This window comes from Henckelia pumila, chromosome 3 (genome assembly GCF_033568475.1).
Source record: "Henckelia pumila isolate YLH828 chromosome 3, ASM3356847v2, whole genome shotgun sequence".
Taxonomy (NCBI): Eukaryota; Viridiplantae; Streptophyta; class Magnoliopsida; order Lamiales; family Gesneriaceae; genus Henckelia; species Henckelia pumila.
Genome location: NC_133122.1, coordinates 141248979 through 141267422, shown reverse-complemented (window position 1 = coordinate 141267422; position 18444 = coordinate 141248979). Strand labels below are relative to the sequence as shown.

The 18444-nt window shown below is 30.9% G+C and overlaps 1 protein-coding gene across 1 annotated transcript in view; it reads left to right on the top strand.

The window, feature by feature from the left end:
• Nucleotides 1–780: 780 nt before the first annotated feature.
• Nucleotides 781–18444, top strand: part of LOC140893393 (calcium-transporting ATPase 10, plasma membrane-type-like) — a 28227-nt gene continuing 10563 nt past the window's right edge. The window contains exons 1-14 of the mRNA XM_073302457.1: nt 781–908; nt 6106–6188; nt 7892–7962; nt 13224–13331; nt 13522–13733; nt 15586–15702; nt 15783–15822; nt 16262–16380; nt 16489–16620; nt 16722–16811; nt 17408–17477; nt 17909–17979; nt 18060–18143; nt 18299–18376. Of these exons, the coding sequence (XP_073158558.1) occupies nt 13572–13733; nt 15586–15702; nt 15783–15822; nt 16262–16380; nt 16489–16620; nt 16722–16811; nt 17408–17477; nt 17909–17979; nt 18060–18143; nt 18299–18376 (963 nt within the window). The 5' untranslated portion in view covers nt 781–908; nt 6106–6188; nt 7892–7962; nt 13224–13331; nt 13522–13571. The remainder of the gene's footprint in view (nt 909–6105; nt 6189–7891; nt 7963–13223; nt 13332–13521; nt 13734–15585; nt 15703–15782; nt 15823–16261; nt 16381–16488; nt 16621–16721; nt 16812–17407; nt 17478–17908; nt 17980–18059; nt 18144–18298; nt 18377–18444) is intronic.

Genomic DNA, 18444 nt, shown 5'->3' with positions numbered 1-18444 from the left:
TAGTTCAGTTTTTATATTTAGTAGCATTTATTTTTCCACAAAAACATATAGGGAACCGTTTCACTAATCAATTTTGTAAGACATGATATCTTCTACACAAACCAAACAATAAAAAAATATTACATTTTATGCTAAAAATAATAATTTTAGATCCGTGAAACCGTTAAACATTACTAATATAATTCTATTAGCTAAGTTTTGAAAAATGTAAGATGATGTTTTGAGTGATTCATATAAAAATAAAAATAGAAAGTTTATTTGTAAATATTGATTTTCTATCATTTTCGTGGATGGACGGAAATTTTTCGATGATTGATATATATTTGCGTGGGGAACATGTAAATATGCATTATGCTCTTTAAATTTCTAGGAAATTTCCGCGCAACAAGTGCTATGACTTCCATCAACTCATAATTGGCCACTTCCTAATCTGACTTCAATTATATTTGCAGGACTGAATTTTGCGGTTTTACCATTAGTTGGCATGATAACGGTGCAACTCAAATATTTTAAACTACACAGTGGTTCAAGTATCATGGTTCGATTGTTCTACCCAGCAGAGACAATTATTACCCCAACAATATTACTTTCATTAAATCTTTATATTCATATACAACAATTTAAACAAAACACTGTTTTAAAAATTCCTTAAAACATGTACGTATGTACTAAACATGAGTTTTTTTTTTTTTTTTTTTTTTGGAATCAACTAAAACATGATATATATTTCAGCTTTCTCTTTATGATATATATTTCTTTCTTTCTTTCTTTCTTTATCTATATATAAATATGGAAGGAGTAAAGCCAGAGGGATCAAAGAATTCTCAAAGTTGAGGTTAAACATATATATCAAAGTTGAGGTGTTTGTTGCATCGAAAAAGCATGGAATTGCTTCCTCTAATTTAAAGGTATGCGACGCTTTTCCCACTAATATGATAGATAGATATATATATATTATCATCAAATTAGCATTAAGTCTTCGTTAAGCAAGCGCGTATTCTTTATCCTTTTATTCCAGATTTGATTTTTTGGCTTGGAAACTAATAATTAATCCAGTTATTTTAAATATATAGTTTTGAGGACTCCAATCGATTTAAAGATTTGATAATCTATGGGTATTTATTCCAGCAGTACTGAAAGTTTATAATTATGACCAATCAATTATAATAAGCTAGATTCTGTAATATCCAACAATACAATTGGTGATCTATCACACGTAAACCAGATAAATTTCTAGCTTTTGTTAGCAGGAAAAAGGCCAGAAATTACCGAGTTTTGACTCAAAAATTGGGAAGATTATAATATCAGTCATAAACTTTTATATGTTTGTCTCTCAGAGATTTTGGCTTTTTATGTTATTAAATTCCAGTTTTGATCTATTATCATTATCATTTTTGCAATTTTATTTTTTTTCCCCAACGTGAAGCTGTCATAGCACCGACGTGATTGCGACATTGCTTTGTCATATAATCTCTTCCAATAAAATTATTGTCAAAAATTAAAAGATACAAAACTAAAACTAAAATTGAAAAACAAAAGACCAATAATTACAAAGCAACAAACATATAAAATCAAAATCGAATGTTTCTCGTCGAAAGTTACATATAAACTATAAAGTGAGAAGTACTTGCTAAATATTGTGATTTATTTTAGAGTTAGGTGGCGTTAATTATTTGGATCCAACGAATTACTCGAACTCATTATATATTTACTTCGTTCACACTCTTATTTGGTTCAAAACAGGCCATTCATTGCGTCTGAATTAATATATAAGTTATAAAAACAGTTTAGGCCTAGAGTCTTCGAGCCCAAAAATATTTAATAATATTTAAGGTGAACGTAAACATGTTGAATATCCAAAATTATAAGTTCAAATATGTACCGTCGAGACTCAAAACGCCAAGACATACATATTCTACCGCATACTTATACTTATGTAATATATATCAAGTTTATTGATATACAAGATTTTTATATTTAATTTATTATTATTGTTATAAGATATAATAATATAAAAATAGATAATAGTTTAATGAAATTCGGAAAATTTTGATCCCGTACTGAACTTATTAGTGGAAGCTGCATGCATGCATCGGTTGACATGACGCCACGAATCACGATGGCCCGCCAATATAAATTATAACAAACAGTACTATTATTACTATTTTGTTGTTATAATTAATTGAATTAAAAGTGGCAGCCCACTAAATGGTCGTGACAAACACTCTTGTTCTAATCATGTTATCTTCGGGAGGAAATGCCTTGGGTTATTATTTTAAATGTGTATCTAAAAATGAATATTTTTCGATATACGTATGATGAGGGTTTTACTTTTCTTCCACTGATTTTCACGTATGATGAAAAATATCTATATTTAAAATGTATCATTTGAGAATAACCTTTAAAATGTGTTTTCTTCCAAGAGTTCTAATTTATTTATAATTTTTTATTGAGAGAGAGAGAGAGAGGGGGGAAAGGCGGAGTTTGAAAGCAGCATGTGTTGTTCTTATGAAATATCATTGCTGGATAGTGGATTTTACAGGTAGAAACTCACCAAAAAGTGTATTTGGCCACGTACTACGATCTTACATCAACTTCACCAAAATTAGTGAATAACTCACACAATTACATAATTTTTTTTGAAGATTGATGAATTAAAATTTTTATTTTAAATTTAAAAATAAGTTAAATAATCATTTGATCACTCAATCATATAAATTTATTCCATTTATAAATTAGGGACGAAAATATTTATAAATTTTTTTCGATAATAAAATAAAATATTATAAGATCTTAGACATCTCACCGACATGTGGATGTATTCCAAATGATGTCGTCGAAGATGGATGCAATATTTTAGTTCAATCACAATTATTATAGAAAACATTTAACTTGATATAAAATAATTTTTCAATATACTGAAATTTAATCCATTCAAAAATTTGAAATTCATCAATTCATTCAAATTAATGCACCAAAAGATGAACACAATATAATTCGTTATAGCAAAAATAAAGTAAATGCATTTCCCCCCAATTACAATTACACCTAAATAAACGTACTCCAATAGACTTACTCATATAGCAAGAATCTCAGACGGGCCAACTCAGGGCGGGGTGGGGCGGGGCGGGTCAACCCACCAAAAATCCACCTTTGCGGGTCGAGGGCGGGTCGACCCACCATTTCGGCGGGCTGAAAATTCTCAACCCAACCCAACCCAAGGTAGGTTGCGGGTTAGGCGGGAATCCATTCAAAAATTTGAAATTCATCAATTCATTCAAATTAATGCACCAAAAGATGAACACAATATAATTCGTTATAGCAAAAATAAAGTAAATGCATTTCCCCCCAATTACAATTACACCTAAATAAACGTACTCCAATAGACTTACTCATATAGCAAGAATCTCAGACGGGCCAACTCATGGCGGGGCGGGGCGGGTCGACCCACCCAAAAATCCACCTTTTGCGGGTCGAGGGTGGGTCGACCCACCATCTCGACGGGCTGAAAATCCTCAACCCAACCCAACTCAAGGTAGATTGCGGGTTAGGCGGGCCGGCCCGGGGGTTGGTTTATTACAAATAAAAAAAATAAAAATTATTATAATTAATTATAAATATCATTTCATAAATAAATATTAATAGAAACATATTAATAAAAATTTTAATTATTGATTTCATATATGTAAATTTTATATAAAGTAATTAATATAAAAAAAATTCACTAAATTTTATTAATAAATACATTTATCACAATAAAATTTAAAATAAAATATTAATTCTCCAGGCCCGCGGGCCAACCCGCGCGGGTCACGGGCCTAGGCGGGTTGGCCCATCTAGGCCCACCTTTTGTTGGGTTGAAAAAATTTCAACTCAACCCACTTAAATTGTGTGGCGGGCCGGGCAGATCCGACGGGCCTAACCCAAATTGACGGCTCCAAGCGAGACAAAAGTGTCTTGGTATAATTTTTTGTCCCCAAAATATCTTTTTTTTTTAATTTTTCTTCATTTCCTTATTTTTATTTATTGTTTCATGAAAAATTAAACATATGTAAAAAAATACATAAAAAACATATGTAAAATGAAAAAAAATTCAGATTTCAACTTCTGCTTCAAATTTTTAATAAGAGTCCTTATATATAAAAAAAAACGATTGGGCATGCACGTAATGTGTGCACACGAAGACTAATATCTATTCTATATTATAATGCATGAGTACTCTAGAAAAAACTCTTTTTGATAATTTTAATGGATATAGTAAAATACAATATGTTTGATTTTTGATTGACTATTGTTGAAATATGTCACACATCGGTTGTATAATGTTTTTTAGAGTCCTTTGGATAGACAAGAACAACCCTCCTCGTCTCTTGAGTTAGCTTTTGGGGTTGAGTTAGATCTAATTCTAATTTCTTAACATGGTATCAGAGCTCATACCCGCAGAATGTGTTGGACTGTCCATAATTAGGTTGTCCACAGTTGGGCAACCCGTTAATATTTTCACGTTCCAGATGTTCATTCCTGAGCGTGGGAGGGTGTGTTGAAATATGTTCCACGTTTGTAGGATAAAATTCCTGAGATTTCAATATATGATCTTGGACAACCCTCCTTCTTTTGAGCTAACTTTTGGGGTCAAGATAGATCAAATTTTAATTTCTTAACAACTATACATATTAAAAAATATATATCACTGATATCTTTTTTTTAGAGTATATATATCACTGATATCATTGATATGTTTCATACATGACGAACGTACAACATCATTACATTAAGGAAAAACTGCAAATTTGGTCATGTATGTTTGTTACTTTGCGATTTTGGTCATCTATGTTTTCATATTTCAGTTTTAGTCCTGCACGTTTTAATTTTTTACAATTTCGGTCTTTTTTTATTCGAAAATGCTTACGTGACACTGTACACGTTAGCTCCATATCAGCACTGAATTGGTGACACGTCAGCGTCACGTCGAAAAAAGAACTTAAATTGCCAAAAAAAATAAGGACAGCGGGCTAAAACTAAAATCTAAAAATATAAAAGACTTAAATCGCAAAGTGACAAAATTCAAAAAAAAAAAAAAGCAATTTCCCTTACATTAATATGTACTCATGAAAAACACAAATTATCTTGCTTCTTGTCGAGCAACGACTTCCGTGATCTCCCACCGAGTTTCATGCCTTTAATTTTGGTTTAAAAAATATAAAAATAAAAGAAAAAAGAGACATATTATAAATAATATTTTTGGTATATGAAATTTGATTTTTTTTTCTTAGTGATATCGTAATCTCCAACGATGACTCGATGAGTATGAAAAGATAAAACTAAAATACATATAATATTTTCCAGTTGTGTGATATATTACATTTAATCGAAAATATTTTAAACCAAGAGAGGTGATGAATTCCAACTTCCGTAGAATGTCGAACAAAGACGGAGTCGAGGGGTTCGGTGATTGCACATGTTCCCTTAATTTTGTCCATTTTTTAGTTCGTCGTTTTTTCATGCTAGGAGATCAGCAAATAAAGTTGCTTACTTCTTGGCAAAATTTGTTGTTTTTTCTCTTACACTTTTTTGTTGGGGTGTCTGGGAACACTCCATTATGGTTAGACTAACTTGTAACCAGTGACATTTCTACTAATCAATAAAGTTTACAAATTTTGTCGAAATATATTCAATATGAAAAATGTCATGTTTACCGTAATTTTAGATTGTACGTGGACGAAAGAATTTGATTTTGATAATTGATATATAATAAATCTGAAACTCATTCGAGATTGTTCTATCCATATTAATCCAACTAATATAAAATCACGAGTTCGAAATCCATAAATCCGAATGCAAGCTTACATGAGCTTTTCACTTTATCTAATTTCAAAAGACACTCCTTTATTTTGCTTTTCAAACTAAAATATTATCACAATGGTAATGAATTTTATTTTATTTTTTAAAAACGGAGATACTGATAAATGAATAAATAAATAAATAAATAAATAAATAAATAAATAAATAAATGCGTTTTTGGTTCATCTGCGCGTTATACTTTGCTTGAAGTGGAATTTAGTGACCCCCACAAAACGTGTATAAAAGTCGCATTTGTGTCTGCAGGAAGAACTCTACGACGATCAAAAATTCATAATACAGCTTTAGAGAGAGGAGCTAGCTGCTCCATTAATTGCCGCACAAATTTGGTGAGCATAATCTCTTCATAATTAATTAATTTTATGATAAGAGTTATTTTGGAAAATTAAGGTAGTGTTTGTAACCTCTAAAAATAAGTGATTATGGAGATTCTTTTCATTAATTTGTGAAGAGAATCTCCATAATCACTTATTTTTAGAGGTTGCAAACGCTACCTAAATGTGTAATATTTCGCTGACTTACGTGAGATTTTTATTTTTATTTTTATATGTGTTTAAAAAAGAAGTACTTATCATTTTCATTTCAAAACTAGCTAGCTTGATTACTTAATGGTCATTTATAACAATGTTTCAATTAGAAAGTGCATTTATTAATTGATTTCTTGTTTTCATAGAGTCGGAGTGTTTGGGAGAGCTTCTAGGTTGCTCTTTTCAGCTTTTTATTAACAAAATTTCACAAAATTTTAAAATTTTGTTAATAAAAAGTTGAGAAATGCTTTCTAAAATCTCTCTCAAACACTGCCTTAATATTGTAGTTGAATGATTGATCTTAATATATTTCGAGAAATCGGAGTTTTGTAAATTAATCATGACTTTTATTCGTTTTGAGAGGGGAAAATTGAGGATTTGGTGATGCAAGCTTGTCCATTTCCATTTTTAGTCAGAAGTATTTTTCGGTTTGCGATGTTAGTACAATAAGTTGGTTTTTGGTATCGGTTTTAGTTATATGTCATCGAGTTTTGATTTGTCATCGAAAATTGATGATTTGGTACTTTAAACAATTCCGTACCTTAGATTTTAAGGGCTGAGTTGACTCTAAAAATTGAGCTTCATAACAATTAATGAAAAAAAAAACGCATTTTTTCTTTTTGATTATATATGAATTTTTTAAACTAAATTTATAATGCATAAACTTAGTTAAACAAAATCTATGATTTAGTATAATTGTTTATTGAATATATATATATATATATATACATATATATATATATGTGTGTGTGTGTATGTGTGTGTGTGTGTGTGTGACAAAATTGTTATGTACGTGCGTGTATATACTAATTCATGAAAATCATCTTAAGTAAAATTTTAAAATTACTTTGAAATGATTTTTCAAGGTATCATAAAAATTGAGGGAAAAAAACAATATGTAGATTGCATTTTGTTTTGGGCTCTTTTTTAGACTTGAGTCTGACCCGATTGACTCATATCAAGTTCATCTTCGATTGTAAATTGCTAATGTGGCGTTAGATGTTAGTAATGTAGCCAACGTCAGAACTCAATTAAAAAAACATTAGAAATAAAAACCGACCAACTCAACTAGACTAAGAGTGCGTTTGGTTTCATAAGTGTTTTATTTAAAAAAAATGCTTTTGAATAAAGTCACATATTTGAGCTTTTGAAAAAACCCCAGTTTCAGCTTAATTAAGTGTTTTTAAATCAATTAGAAGCTCATCCAAACATAAATTTAATTACAAAAGCACTTTTCATTAAAAAAAAAAGTGATTTTCTTAATCTGGCTTCAATTTTCAAACGGGCTTTAGGGTATTGTTTGGTAGAACTTTTAGGAAGCATTTATCAACTTTTTTTTAACAAAATTTCTGAAAGCTTTGTCAAACACTAACTAAATCTGCAAATGGAAAATTTTTTGGGCTATGAATTGAAGGTGAATAAAAACAAATGCAATAATGTTCAGTGATTGGAAAAGAGGAGGAGGTTTGAAATGTAACCATATTTCCATTTTTGGTAAATTGCAGCTTTCCCTTTTCAAAAATAGATATAGTACTTGCGCCGAATAAAACTGAGAGTGGCCCCTTTTTCATTGCAGGTATGTATTCTTCTCATTTTCCATATCTTTCTCCTTTATTTCCTATGCTTATACGTGTGTGTATATATATGTATATATATATATATATTAATTTTAATTTTAATTTTAAATATATAAATACATTAGTTTTATGGAGCATGCATTACGCTTCCATATATTTATATATATAATATAATATATGATTTTTATTATAAGTTTTAATCATATACGATTATTTTAACTTGAATGAAATAAGAAAAACGTATAAAATATTTATAATTATGTTAAAGTATTAATAATAGAGTTCAGTTGTCAAACAGACCGACTGAATGGATAAACCCGCAAACCACTAAAATACATCAGTTGATGGTATGGGACGAGTTCACTCGTTGGTTTGGTTGAAAAATTGTCAACTCAATTCATTTATTCGACGGACGAGTTAACATATTAATTTTTAGTTATATTTAACATTTTTGGACGAGTTAGCCCAAAACTCAGCACTTGCTCAACCTGTCATTTGCCCATTTACTAGTTAAAAATTAGAGATGCCAACAGAATTGAATTTGTATCATACACACGTTTGACAATCTGACAAGTTTAATCCGTTAATTACTTTCGGGTACGGGTCTTCCAAAATTTGAGCTAATCGGGTTTTGGTTCTTGACACGTGTTTGGTGGAATGGGTTTGGAGGGGATTTGAAATTGAAAATACGGTTTTAGCGTTTGGTAAAACGAGGTTTCAAAATGAGATTGATATTTGGTGGAATTTAGGTCGAATTTCACGGAATTTAATGTTATTTGAGTTTTAAAAACAATAAAAAAACTTACTCATTTCAAGTATTCTTTAAAAATGTTACAAAATACTACTTGTTCAAAATCTATAGTGTCAATTTTCACGATTATATTTCAAAAATTTTCCAAACACTAAAATGTTTCAATTCCATGGATTTTGAAAATCAAATCCAATTTCAATTTCAATTCCAAATTCAAATCTAATTTTTCATGAAACCAAACATACTACTACATAATCAAATTTGACCCGAGACATATCTCTAGATGTGAATCATTCGATCCACATAAACCTCAAAATTAAATAAGTAATATCTCTGAATAATACAACACATGGCGTTCACCTATTAGATGCATAAGATGCCACATCCGCAGTGTTCACATAAATACTCAAGGTGGTTGCTTACCATAGCAAAACTGTAGTAGTTAGATCTATTTTAACGCATGTTTTGTACTAAAATAATCACTCTTTGCACCAAATATAGAACCAATATTTTTTAATTTAAAAATAGAACCCTTTATTTTTTTAAACTAATCTGCTGTAAACCCGTCTTTGGAAGGAATATTCTGTAGTCCATTTTTATTTACGACAGTTATTTAGTTCCAAAAAAATGTTCATTTACACATTCATTAAAATATCAATAAAATAAATCTACGTTTAATTAATTTATGTAACAAATTCGATATAATAAATAATTGATTTAAACAACTAATATAGTTTAGGTAAATGATTATTTGCATTAATAATAATTTTAATTGGATGTTAATTCAATGGTTAGATACTCGCTTGTAAATAAAATAATAACTAATTTAATTATTTATTGAAAAAAATTATTCAGGATTAAAATTTCCAAATGCAAAATATATCCTAATTAATTATCAAAGTAATTAAAATAAATAATAAAAATAAATAAATTTGCCAACGCTAAAGATCTGGCGCGTTCTATATATAGCTGTGGTCCAACCCCTAATAATAAGATTATAAGCAATGCTACATGTACAACCAAATTTGTACAACAATTTTTACACCACAAAAAATTTAATAAAAAATTTTAATTTATAAAATCTCACGATACATTAAATGCAAAATCTCACGATATCATATCAAAATCTCACGAGATAATAGCAAAATATCACGACATAATTGTTGTAAATATCGTTGTACGATATATTGGTTGTACTTCTAGCATTATTATAAGATTATTACAAAAAATAAATAACTAATTGAATCGCTTACCCCTAAATGAATCTGTTATTGAATCTGTTGTCGGTCACTATCATCTATAAAATTTTCTAAAAATAGAAGCATTTCAAATTCGAATTTAAGATTATTATATTACACTAGGAAATTCAACCCATGCATAAGGTTCTTACACGGGAGTCAGGACAACGATCCCAAACGAGTCCCAAATGAATTAATATTTTTTTCGGTTGAATTGAGACTCCTATAATCGAGTCTCGAAAATCGAAATTTCATTTCATACTTGTAATATCGGCGTCCGTTAAGCTACACGTCGTCGGCCTAACGATCCTAATGAATTTAAGTTGATGATCAAACAATATTTATCATACACTTAAAGTCTCACCGTTGAATCAAATTTTCCATATATTTATGATATTACATTTTATTATACAACATTTATCATACGCTTAAAATCTCACCGTTGATCAAACAATATTTATTATACACTTAAAGTCTCACCGTTGAATCGAATTTTCCATATATTTATGATATTACATTTTATTATACAACATTTATCATACACTTAAAATCTCACCGTTGAATCGAATTTTTCATATATTTAGATCCGTATGTTATATGCTTTTACCTCTCTTACATTTCATGTATTTGCAGTTCATATATATCATAATTTTTATAGTTGATAAGAAAAATAAATGGCAAATACATTACATAAAACTATAATGAGATGATTTTACGAATCAATTTTGTAAGCCAAATATCTTATTTATTTCGATCTAAAAATATTATTATTTTTTTATTATAAATATGAGTTAGATAAATTATCTATACAAATCCGTAGTAAAATCATATCAACAAAACCTTATTGGTACGTTATAGGTACGGCATGTAAATAACTAATTTAACATCCTCGAACATATTCATGAACAGCACTTTCCTTGTCATGTGATCCACCTGTATATAGACTGAAACAATCGTGAAGACACGCAAAGTATATGTTCGCCTAAATTGCATAATATTTTGAATTTTGTTTTAATTTATTTTCCCGTGGAATTTCCCAAAACGCGACACGTAAAAAGACACACTATTTTATTCCAGGTCCTTTTTCCGGTACTATTTCTTTTTTTATTTATTATTTTATTTTATTTTAAAGGAAACTTATTATATTACCATTTAAATATCTGATAATATACAGTAAGATGACATTATTTTACTTCATTATCATACATCGTGTCATGTGGAATACTTTTGAGTTGTCAAGGTCGAAGAAAATTCATATTAGGAAATGATTTCCTCAATACATTATTTATCGATTACTATACTATCTGGCAACAGCTAAATAAAAATCCACCAAATTATATATTGTATTTTTTTACTAAAGAAATCCTTATACGCGTCGATGCTTACAAAAATAGAGGGAATATTATAAGCTTTTTTTTATAAAGAATATTATTTTACTACCAAAAAGGTAGATACCAAAATTCTTATTCACCATGCAATATCTCTCCTTTAATTATATTTTCCGAGAAAAAGGAAAATAAAATTTTACATATCTACGAGCTTTGTTTAAAAAAATATTATTTTCTAGAACAAATCGGATAGAATATTCATCATTAAATTGATTCGTGAGGTTTTTTTTGTCTTGTCTAAATTTTTATGTTTTATCTATTTGTTTGTATTCACGGAAGCGAAGCGGGTTAGTTTATGCTACACCGAGAGTATTTTTTTCCCTATTTCAATACCATTAGATCACGTGGGATCCATATATTTTTATGAAAATTGACATATGTATTGATGATCCAATGATTGATATTTGACCATATCATGGGGGGAGAAGTACTCCAGGTATATCATAGAATAATCCCACGAAAGCATGATGATTTTAGCTTTCTAAGAGTAATTCAAACTTTCAAAATTTTGATCTCGCCACATCTTCTAATTTTGAATTTATGCCAGTCACATTAATTTCAGCATATTAAATTGAATTAATTATTTAATCTAATAACTAATGAGTAGTCAAATATTAATTTCAATTTCCAGTCGTTTTCCAGCGTAACACATCACTTAAATGGGATTAGAGGATGATTACCTTTTGGCCCCGTTTGGTTTCAAAAGCCATGGCAAAAAAACACTTTTTTAAGTGCTTTTCATTTAATAAAGTGTTTGGTTGACCAGAAAAGTGCTTAAATAAGCACTTTTTTAAGTCAAAATTAGAGCTTTTTCAAAAGCCAAAAATTATAGCTTAAAAAAATGCTTTTTTTAAAAAATGTCTGTCAAATTCAAACGGAGCCTTTATAACGTATGATATGATTTTTTTTATTAACTACGTGTCCTAGACACGTATGGTTAATCTAATGAAAAGTATCCCCAAGTGGGATCAAAGGTTGCCGCGTGTATTTCGAAGAAATATATTTTATTAAATTTTTGTTTACGAAAAACAAATTTGTTATAATTGATTCTTGAAATTTGGAACATGTTTGCTTGTATTTATATGTTGTTTCAAAAATAATTTATTAGATATTTATTTAATAATTTTAAAACATAAAAACTCATTTAAAACAATCATTTTTATCACATCCGTGAAATGATATTCTCACAAAAGATTTATTTCTTTTTTTTTGGTTAATGAAATGACATAATAATATTTTATATTATACAGATCTTTATTGATCTCATTTTCCCCATATATCCGTAAATAATCTCAAATCAAACTCTTCTATGCAAACTTTTCCTAAAGTTTTTATGCTATGAGAATTATATTTTATTGAAAAATAATAAGATAGAAACATCTCGAAGAGTGTAAAATATTTAAGATAAGGCCCAGTCGAACAAACTCGATGCTTTGTCATAAATATTTTATAGATTATAAAACTTATAAAACAGTTCATTGGCTTATTTTATTTTGCCTATTTTTTTATTAACCCTTATAAAAAACATCGGAACGTTTGGAAAACATATAAATTTTAGGATCGATTAAAAAAAATTTAATCGTATAAATTCATAATAAAAAATAAATTAACACAATCTTATTTTATGCAAAAATTTTATCAGATCCTCAATATCTCTCTTTTAAAAATCCGTAACCGTTTGTCAAAAATAAAAATAAAAATCCGTAACACAAAATTTGAAATCGGGGCAAAGCATCCCACGTATACAAAGTGGGGCCCACTTCAAAATCCAGAAAATTATAATAATCAATTAATTAAATACTTTAAACCCGATTTTGAAAAAAGAAAAAGACGTTTCGAGATTTATTATATAAAAATAACACAAAGACAATGCTTCGCTGCAGTTGTAGGAAGTTTCTCTGAAGTTTCTCCTTTCACCCACCGTCACCACCGCCCATTCTGCTTTTCCTTCGTCGGCAGTCGCCGCCGTGTCGGTTTCATCGATTCTGCAGGTTTGAATCTCTTTAATTTCCGACGTTTTTCCTTCTTTCGATCGAAGACGCTACGGTTTTGTTTGCTCGAAGCGAATGAAGTCGAGACGAAATGATAAGGAAAAAAAAAGACGAAGTAAATCAACTTTGAAGCACATGATTGTGGCTGCATTTGTCGCGATGTTGAATATGCGGCTTTTCGTTTTTGCAGTGGATTTGGTTTGACAGTGACTGGCAGTGTCATCTCTCCTGCGACTTAATATGAGCGGTGAACACAAAACGTCGCCGTACAGGCGCCACCAGAATGACCTGGAAGGCGGTGGAAGTCGCCGAGATTATGCTGAGGATGATGAAGAAGGCTTGGGGCCCTTCGATATTTTCCGGACGAAAAGCGCTCCGGCTGATCGGTTGCGTAGGTGGAGGGTAAGTTTATCATATTATTTCTTCCTTGTTTAGATTATTTGGTAAATTTTATTATGTTTATATGTTTTATGTATGTGTGTGGGAGCTCGCGGGTATTGCTTGTTGTTTTCTTTCTTTCCTCTCTCATTTTTTTTGTTGTAATTTTTTACTAATAATAAGATAAGAAAATGAAACATAAACATAGAAATAAAATGTACAATCTACGATAAATTGTTAATCACGCCTACGCTTAATCGGAATTGATAAGATGTGTCTGAGAATGGAACATGGCTTCAAGTGGGACAAATGCAAATTGAGAACACACTCAACCGAAAGGGTACCTGAGACCGAAAATGGAAACGAGCTTAGGCTAATTCAAGTGTAACTAAATGCTTCCTCTCGTGGGGAGAAACAGTTGAGTCAAAAGTGCATTGATGCACATGGAACGGAACTTACATTTTTGTATAGACAGGAGTAGAAGTCCTCTTACCCGGATGAGTGGTTGAGGCGTGAGAATGATCTCGTTTCCTTCTTCCTCCCCTGATTCTCTCCCGTGTGAATCCGAATGCGGTCATAACTTATACACTTTTAGAACTGACTCGGGTTTGTCCCATTCCTAGTAGGATTTACGTTCCAGGAATAAGTCTCTCTCATAAGATGCCATTGAAATGTGAACTCCTGGCCTCTCATTTATCTTCTTGTGTTTTATCATTGTACCTACCATGCCGTGGGGCTTGAGAAGGAGCTCTTTTTGCCTGGATGGAGGGCAAGGTAAATACATTACTTGCGAATGGAAGTGAAGATCTCTTCCCAGTGCGTCATCAAAATGCTCGCTCTACCACCGCAAGAGTAGCTGAGATAGAATTTAATTTACGGAAATGAAACTAATCTTTTCAAGTAGAAAACGGAGCTTCACCATAGTGGAACAAAATACCATAAATTGAGCTGAACAAAATCAGCATCTTTGAAACAAGCATAACAAGTACATCAGAATTAAGAATCAAATACCAGTACAGACACACTAGCTTAGTTCATCAAATGTCGAATCACAAAACGACTCTGTGAATGTTTTTCTATTTCGAGGAATCCTCAGCTTGCTTGTTGACAAAAACTTAATCCGATCACTATTATCATCTGAGTCGAAAGACAGTCATGTATCAGGGCAAAGAATAGGTTGCCAACTCAGCCAGCACAAAGTTGGCTTAAAGCATTTGTGATTAAAAAACAACTAAAATGCATATTATAATAGGATACGTGAAACGTTTGGAAGCATATTATTTGGATGAAAATGTAAATAGGATGATGTGATAGATTTTCTTTCCAAGGATGTAATATATTTTTCTGGAAAGCAAAACCAAACAAATCCAAAGCTTCCGAGAAACATGGGCTAGGACATTTTAAAATATCACTCATGTTAAAAAAACCGATTAATTCAAGACATTTTTCATGATTTGACATGTATAAGTCAGACGTTATTCGAATTCTGCAATCTTCAGAAAACACATTTCCAAAGAAGACACTTCGAGCTTATCGAATTAGAACAAAACAGTGACTATATTTTTAGAATTATTATTCCCTCAAAAAAGAATGAAAACAGGCCAAAAAGGTCGATAATATATGCTAAAATAAAAAGGCATAGGGATTGTCTAATTGTTGAATGCATGCAGCATTTTTACATCTTTTGCAATTTTATATGACCTTCATTTGGTTCTTATCTGTAGTTTACTTCTTTTTCTAATTTGGATTTCAACCAGGGCATTACATTTTATTTAATTATATATCGTGGTTTAGTTTACCTTTTTTTTTTCGGGGCCGACGGTTGGTGTTTTGGTGTTGCTTTTATTTTTCTTTTAATCCTAATGTTTCCTTCCAGCAAGCCGCACTTGTACTGAATGCTTCGAGGCGATTTCGTTATACACTGGATTTGAAGAAAGAAGAGGAGAGAAAGCAATTGATTGCTAAAATCAGAATGCACGCCCAAGTCCTTCGAGTAATTATGTTTTAATCTAAATTGGTTCATTAATGATCATTTGTTGATTATTAAACACGTGTATATATAAATCTCACCAGGCAGCAGTTCTGTTCCAAACGGGCGGGCAGGGACCAAACGGTAATTATTTTTTGCATTCCATCATTGTAAGTTCTTTATTCAATAAACAACAGTGGCTGTATTATACAATGCGTCTTGCCACCTTTGTTATGATCAATACATAATCCTAACCTTGTCAGTTGTCTTGGGTTATTGGTGGCATGAGTCAGTATGTTACTTTTTATTATCATTGAATCAGTGAAGTTTGTAAGAGCACGCTGAGCCATAATATTAATATTAATATATTTTTTGTCGCATTTTCCTAGGGATTTGTACATATTGTACATATTGAATGTTTCACGTGCAATTGTTTTGGATATTTTTTTGTTTCTGGATGTGTTCTTGACTTATTATTCCCCACTTGTGGAGGATCAATTTGTAGTGTCACTTTTTATCTATTTTTTTTTATTTTTTTAATCACAAATGAAAATTCAGTCATTTTTCATCAACTTTGTTCCAGGAACTCCGAAGGAGGTACCTTCAAGCCCAACTAGATTTGGGGATTTTGGTATCAGTGCTGAGGAACTAGTTGCATTGTCCAGAGAGCATGATCTTTCTCTTCTGCAGAATATTGGAGGGGCAAGTTAAACATAGCTGCATCTTAAATTTATTCTGTGATTAAAACTTTGTGCTCTCTCGTTCGATATTCTACGTATCTTGATTTCCTTTTACTTTTCTTGTCATCAGGTTAATGGAGTGGCTGAAAAATTGAAATCCGATTCGGAAAAAGGTATACCTGAAGATGAGACTGACTTGGTAAATCGAAAGAATGCTTTTGGATCGAACACATATCCTCGGAAAAAGGGGCGGAGTTTTTGGGTGAGATTTGGATTTTAATGCTGTACTTAGTATTGTTAGTGCATCAAAATGATGTTCAATGAATACTAAAACTTATATTTTGGTTTGCTTGAACCCTACAGAGGTTTGTTTGGGATGCATGTCGAGACACGACTCTAATCATCTTGATGGTTGCAGCAGCAGCTTCTTTAGCTCTGGGTATAAAGACTGAGGTAAGGTTAAGAAGATATCTGTTTGTTACTCTATAAAGTGTACATGTCTGTTATTTCTACTTATATTGCATTGATTTTTTTTTATTATTTACATGTCTATTATTTCTGCTTGCATTACAATGATTTTTTTATTATTTGGTAACGGCAGCATTGTTTGCGACCTTTATCTCTTGTGGTTTTTCCTGGATATTTTTTGTGTTAAAGTTTAAACCACAGTGGTGTGTATGAGAATATTATTTTAGTACTATACTGGTTATTTTATTCCCGAATTTAGTTGTTTTGTTTATGATATCATAATTTTAACTGCATAGTGAAGTAGTATTATGTCATCTATTGATTTCTTGCATTATCGTAGAATGAAACTGAAACTTGCTCGCCTTTTATTTTGCTTGCAAGAAGTATCTTTGGTAACTTACTGCTGTTGACCCATCTGAGGTTATTTTCTTACAGTAGTTTTGATATTGGAAATATGTTTCTAATATCATGAATCATCATGCTAAAATATTCAATCATGTAGTGACATTTATGTGGATGTGTTCATGCTCGTTGTTTCTTTTTTAAGGTATAATATAATGAGAATTTATTCTTATTTTTAGGGCATAAAAGAGGGTTGGTATGATGGAGGAAGTATTGCCATAGCAGTTCTTATAGTCATTATATTCACAGGTATGCTGGTTGTGAATTGTTTTTTAAAACATGACCTGTGTCCAATTGTGGCTGTTTTACTTCACTCTCCTTTCTGTTGCTTGATTTATACTGATGATAATAGTTTAGTACCCCTAAAAAATGTATGCTTTGCAGCGTAATGTTATGTGGCAGGAAATATAATGTAGGTTGGATGCTGGTGTGAGCCAGTATTTTTACTGCTTCCAGTTCTTGCTCTAGCATTTTTGTTTATACTTCAATCAATTTGTCTTTATTTGCATGTAATAGCCATGACTTTGTTTCTGTTGAATGATCTAGTGGATTTGGAATGGTGAAATTATTCTTGGCCTCTGTTTATGTGTTTCTAAACTATCTATCACCATTTTATTCCATCCTTCATTGTCGTACTTTAAGCAGTTAGAAGACATGCTACATCTAATTTTTCTTTGCAGCTGTCAGTGATTACAGACAATCACTTCAATTTCAAAATTTGAACGAGGAGAAACAAAACATACAGATGGAGGTTGGTATTATACAGATAGTGCCTCATGCTTGCAACTTTTCCTTCTATTTTTTTCTCATGTTTAGTGGTTTTCCTTGTAGGTCGTTAGGAATGGACGGAGAATTAAAGTTTCAATATTTGAAATAGTTGTTGGTGATGTAGTGCCCCTCAAAATTGGAGATCAGGTAAATAAGAAGATATGTTTCGCTGCTCATCCACTTTATACTCCCTGAAAAATAACTGAAAATGTTTCTACCACGAGTATTGTGTGGAAGAATGTGAGCTTGGAGGTGGTTTATTCAAATTTTAATTGATTTTGTGGTCACTTTCATATATACAGATTCCTGCAGATGGACTTGTAATCGCTGGACATTCCCTTGCACTTGATGAATCAAGTATGACAGGGGAGAGTAAAATTGTAAGCTTCATATGATCGCATTCTCTATTTTATGGTTACCCTAGTTTCTATGATCGTATTGACTCTCA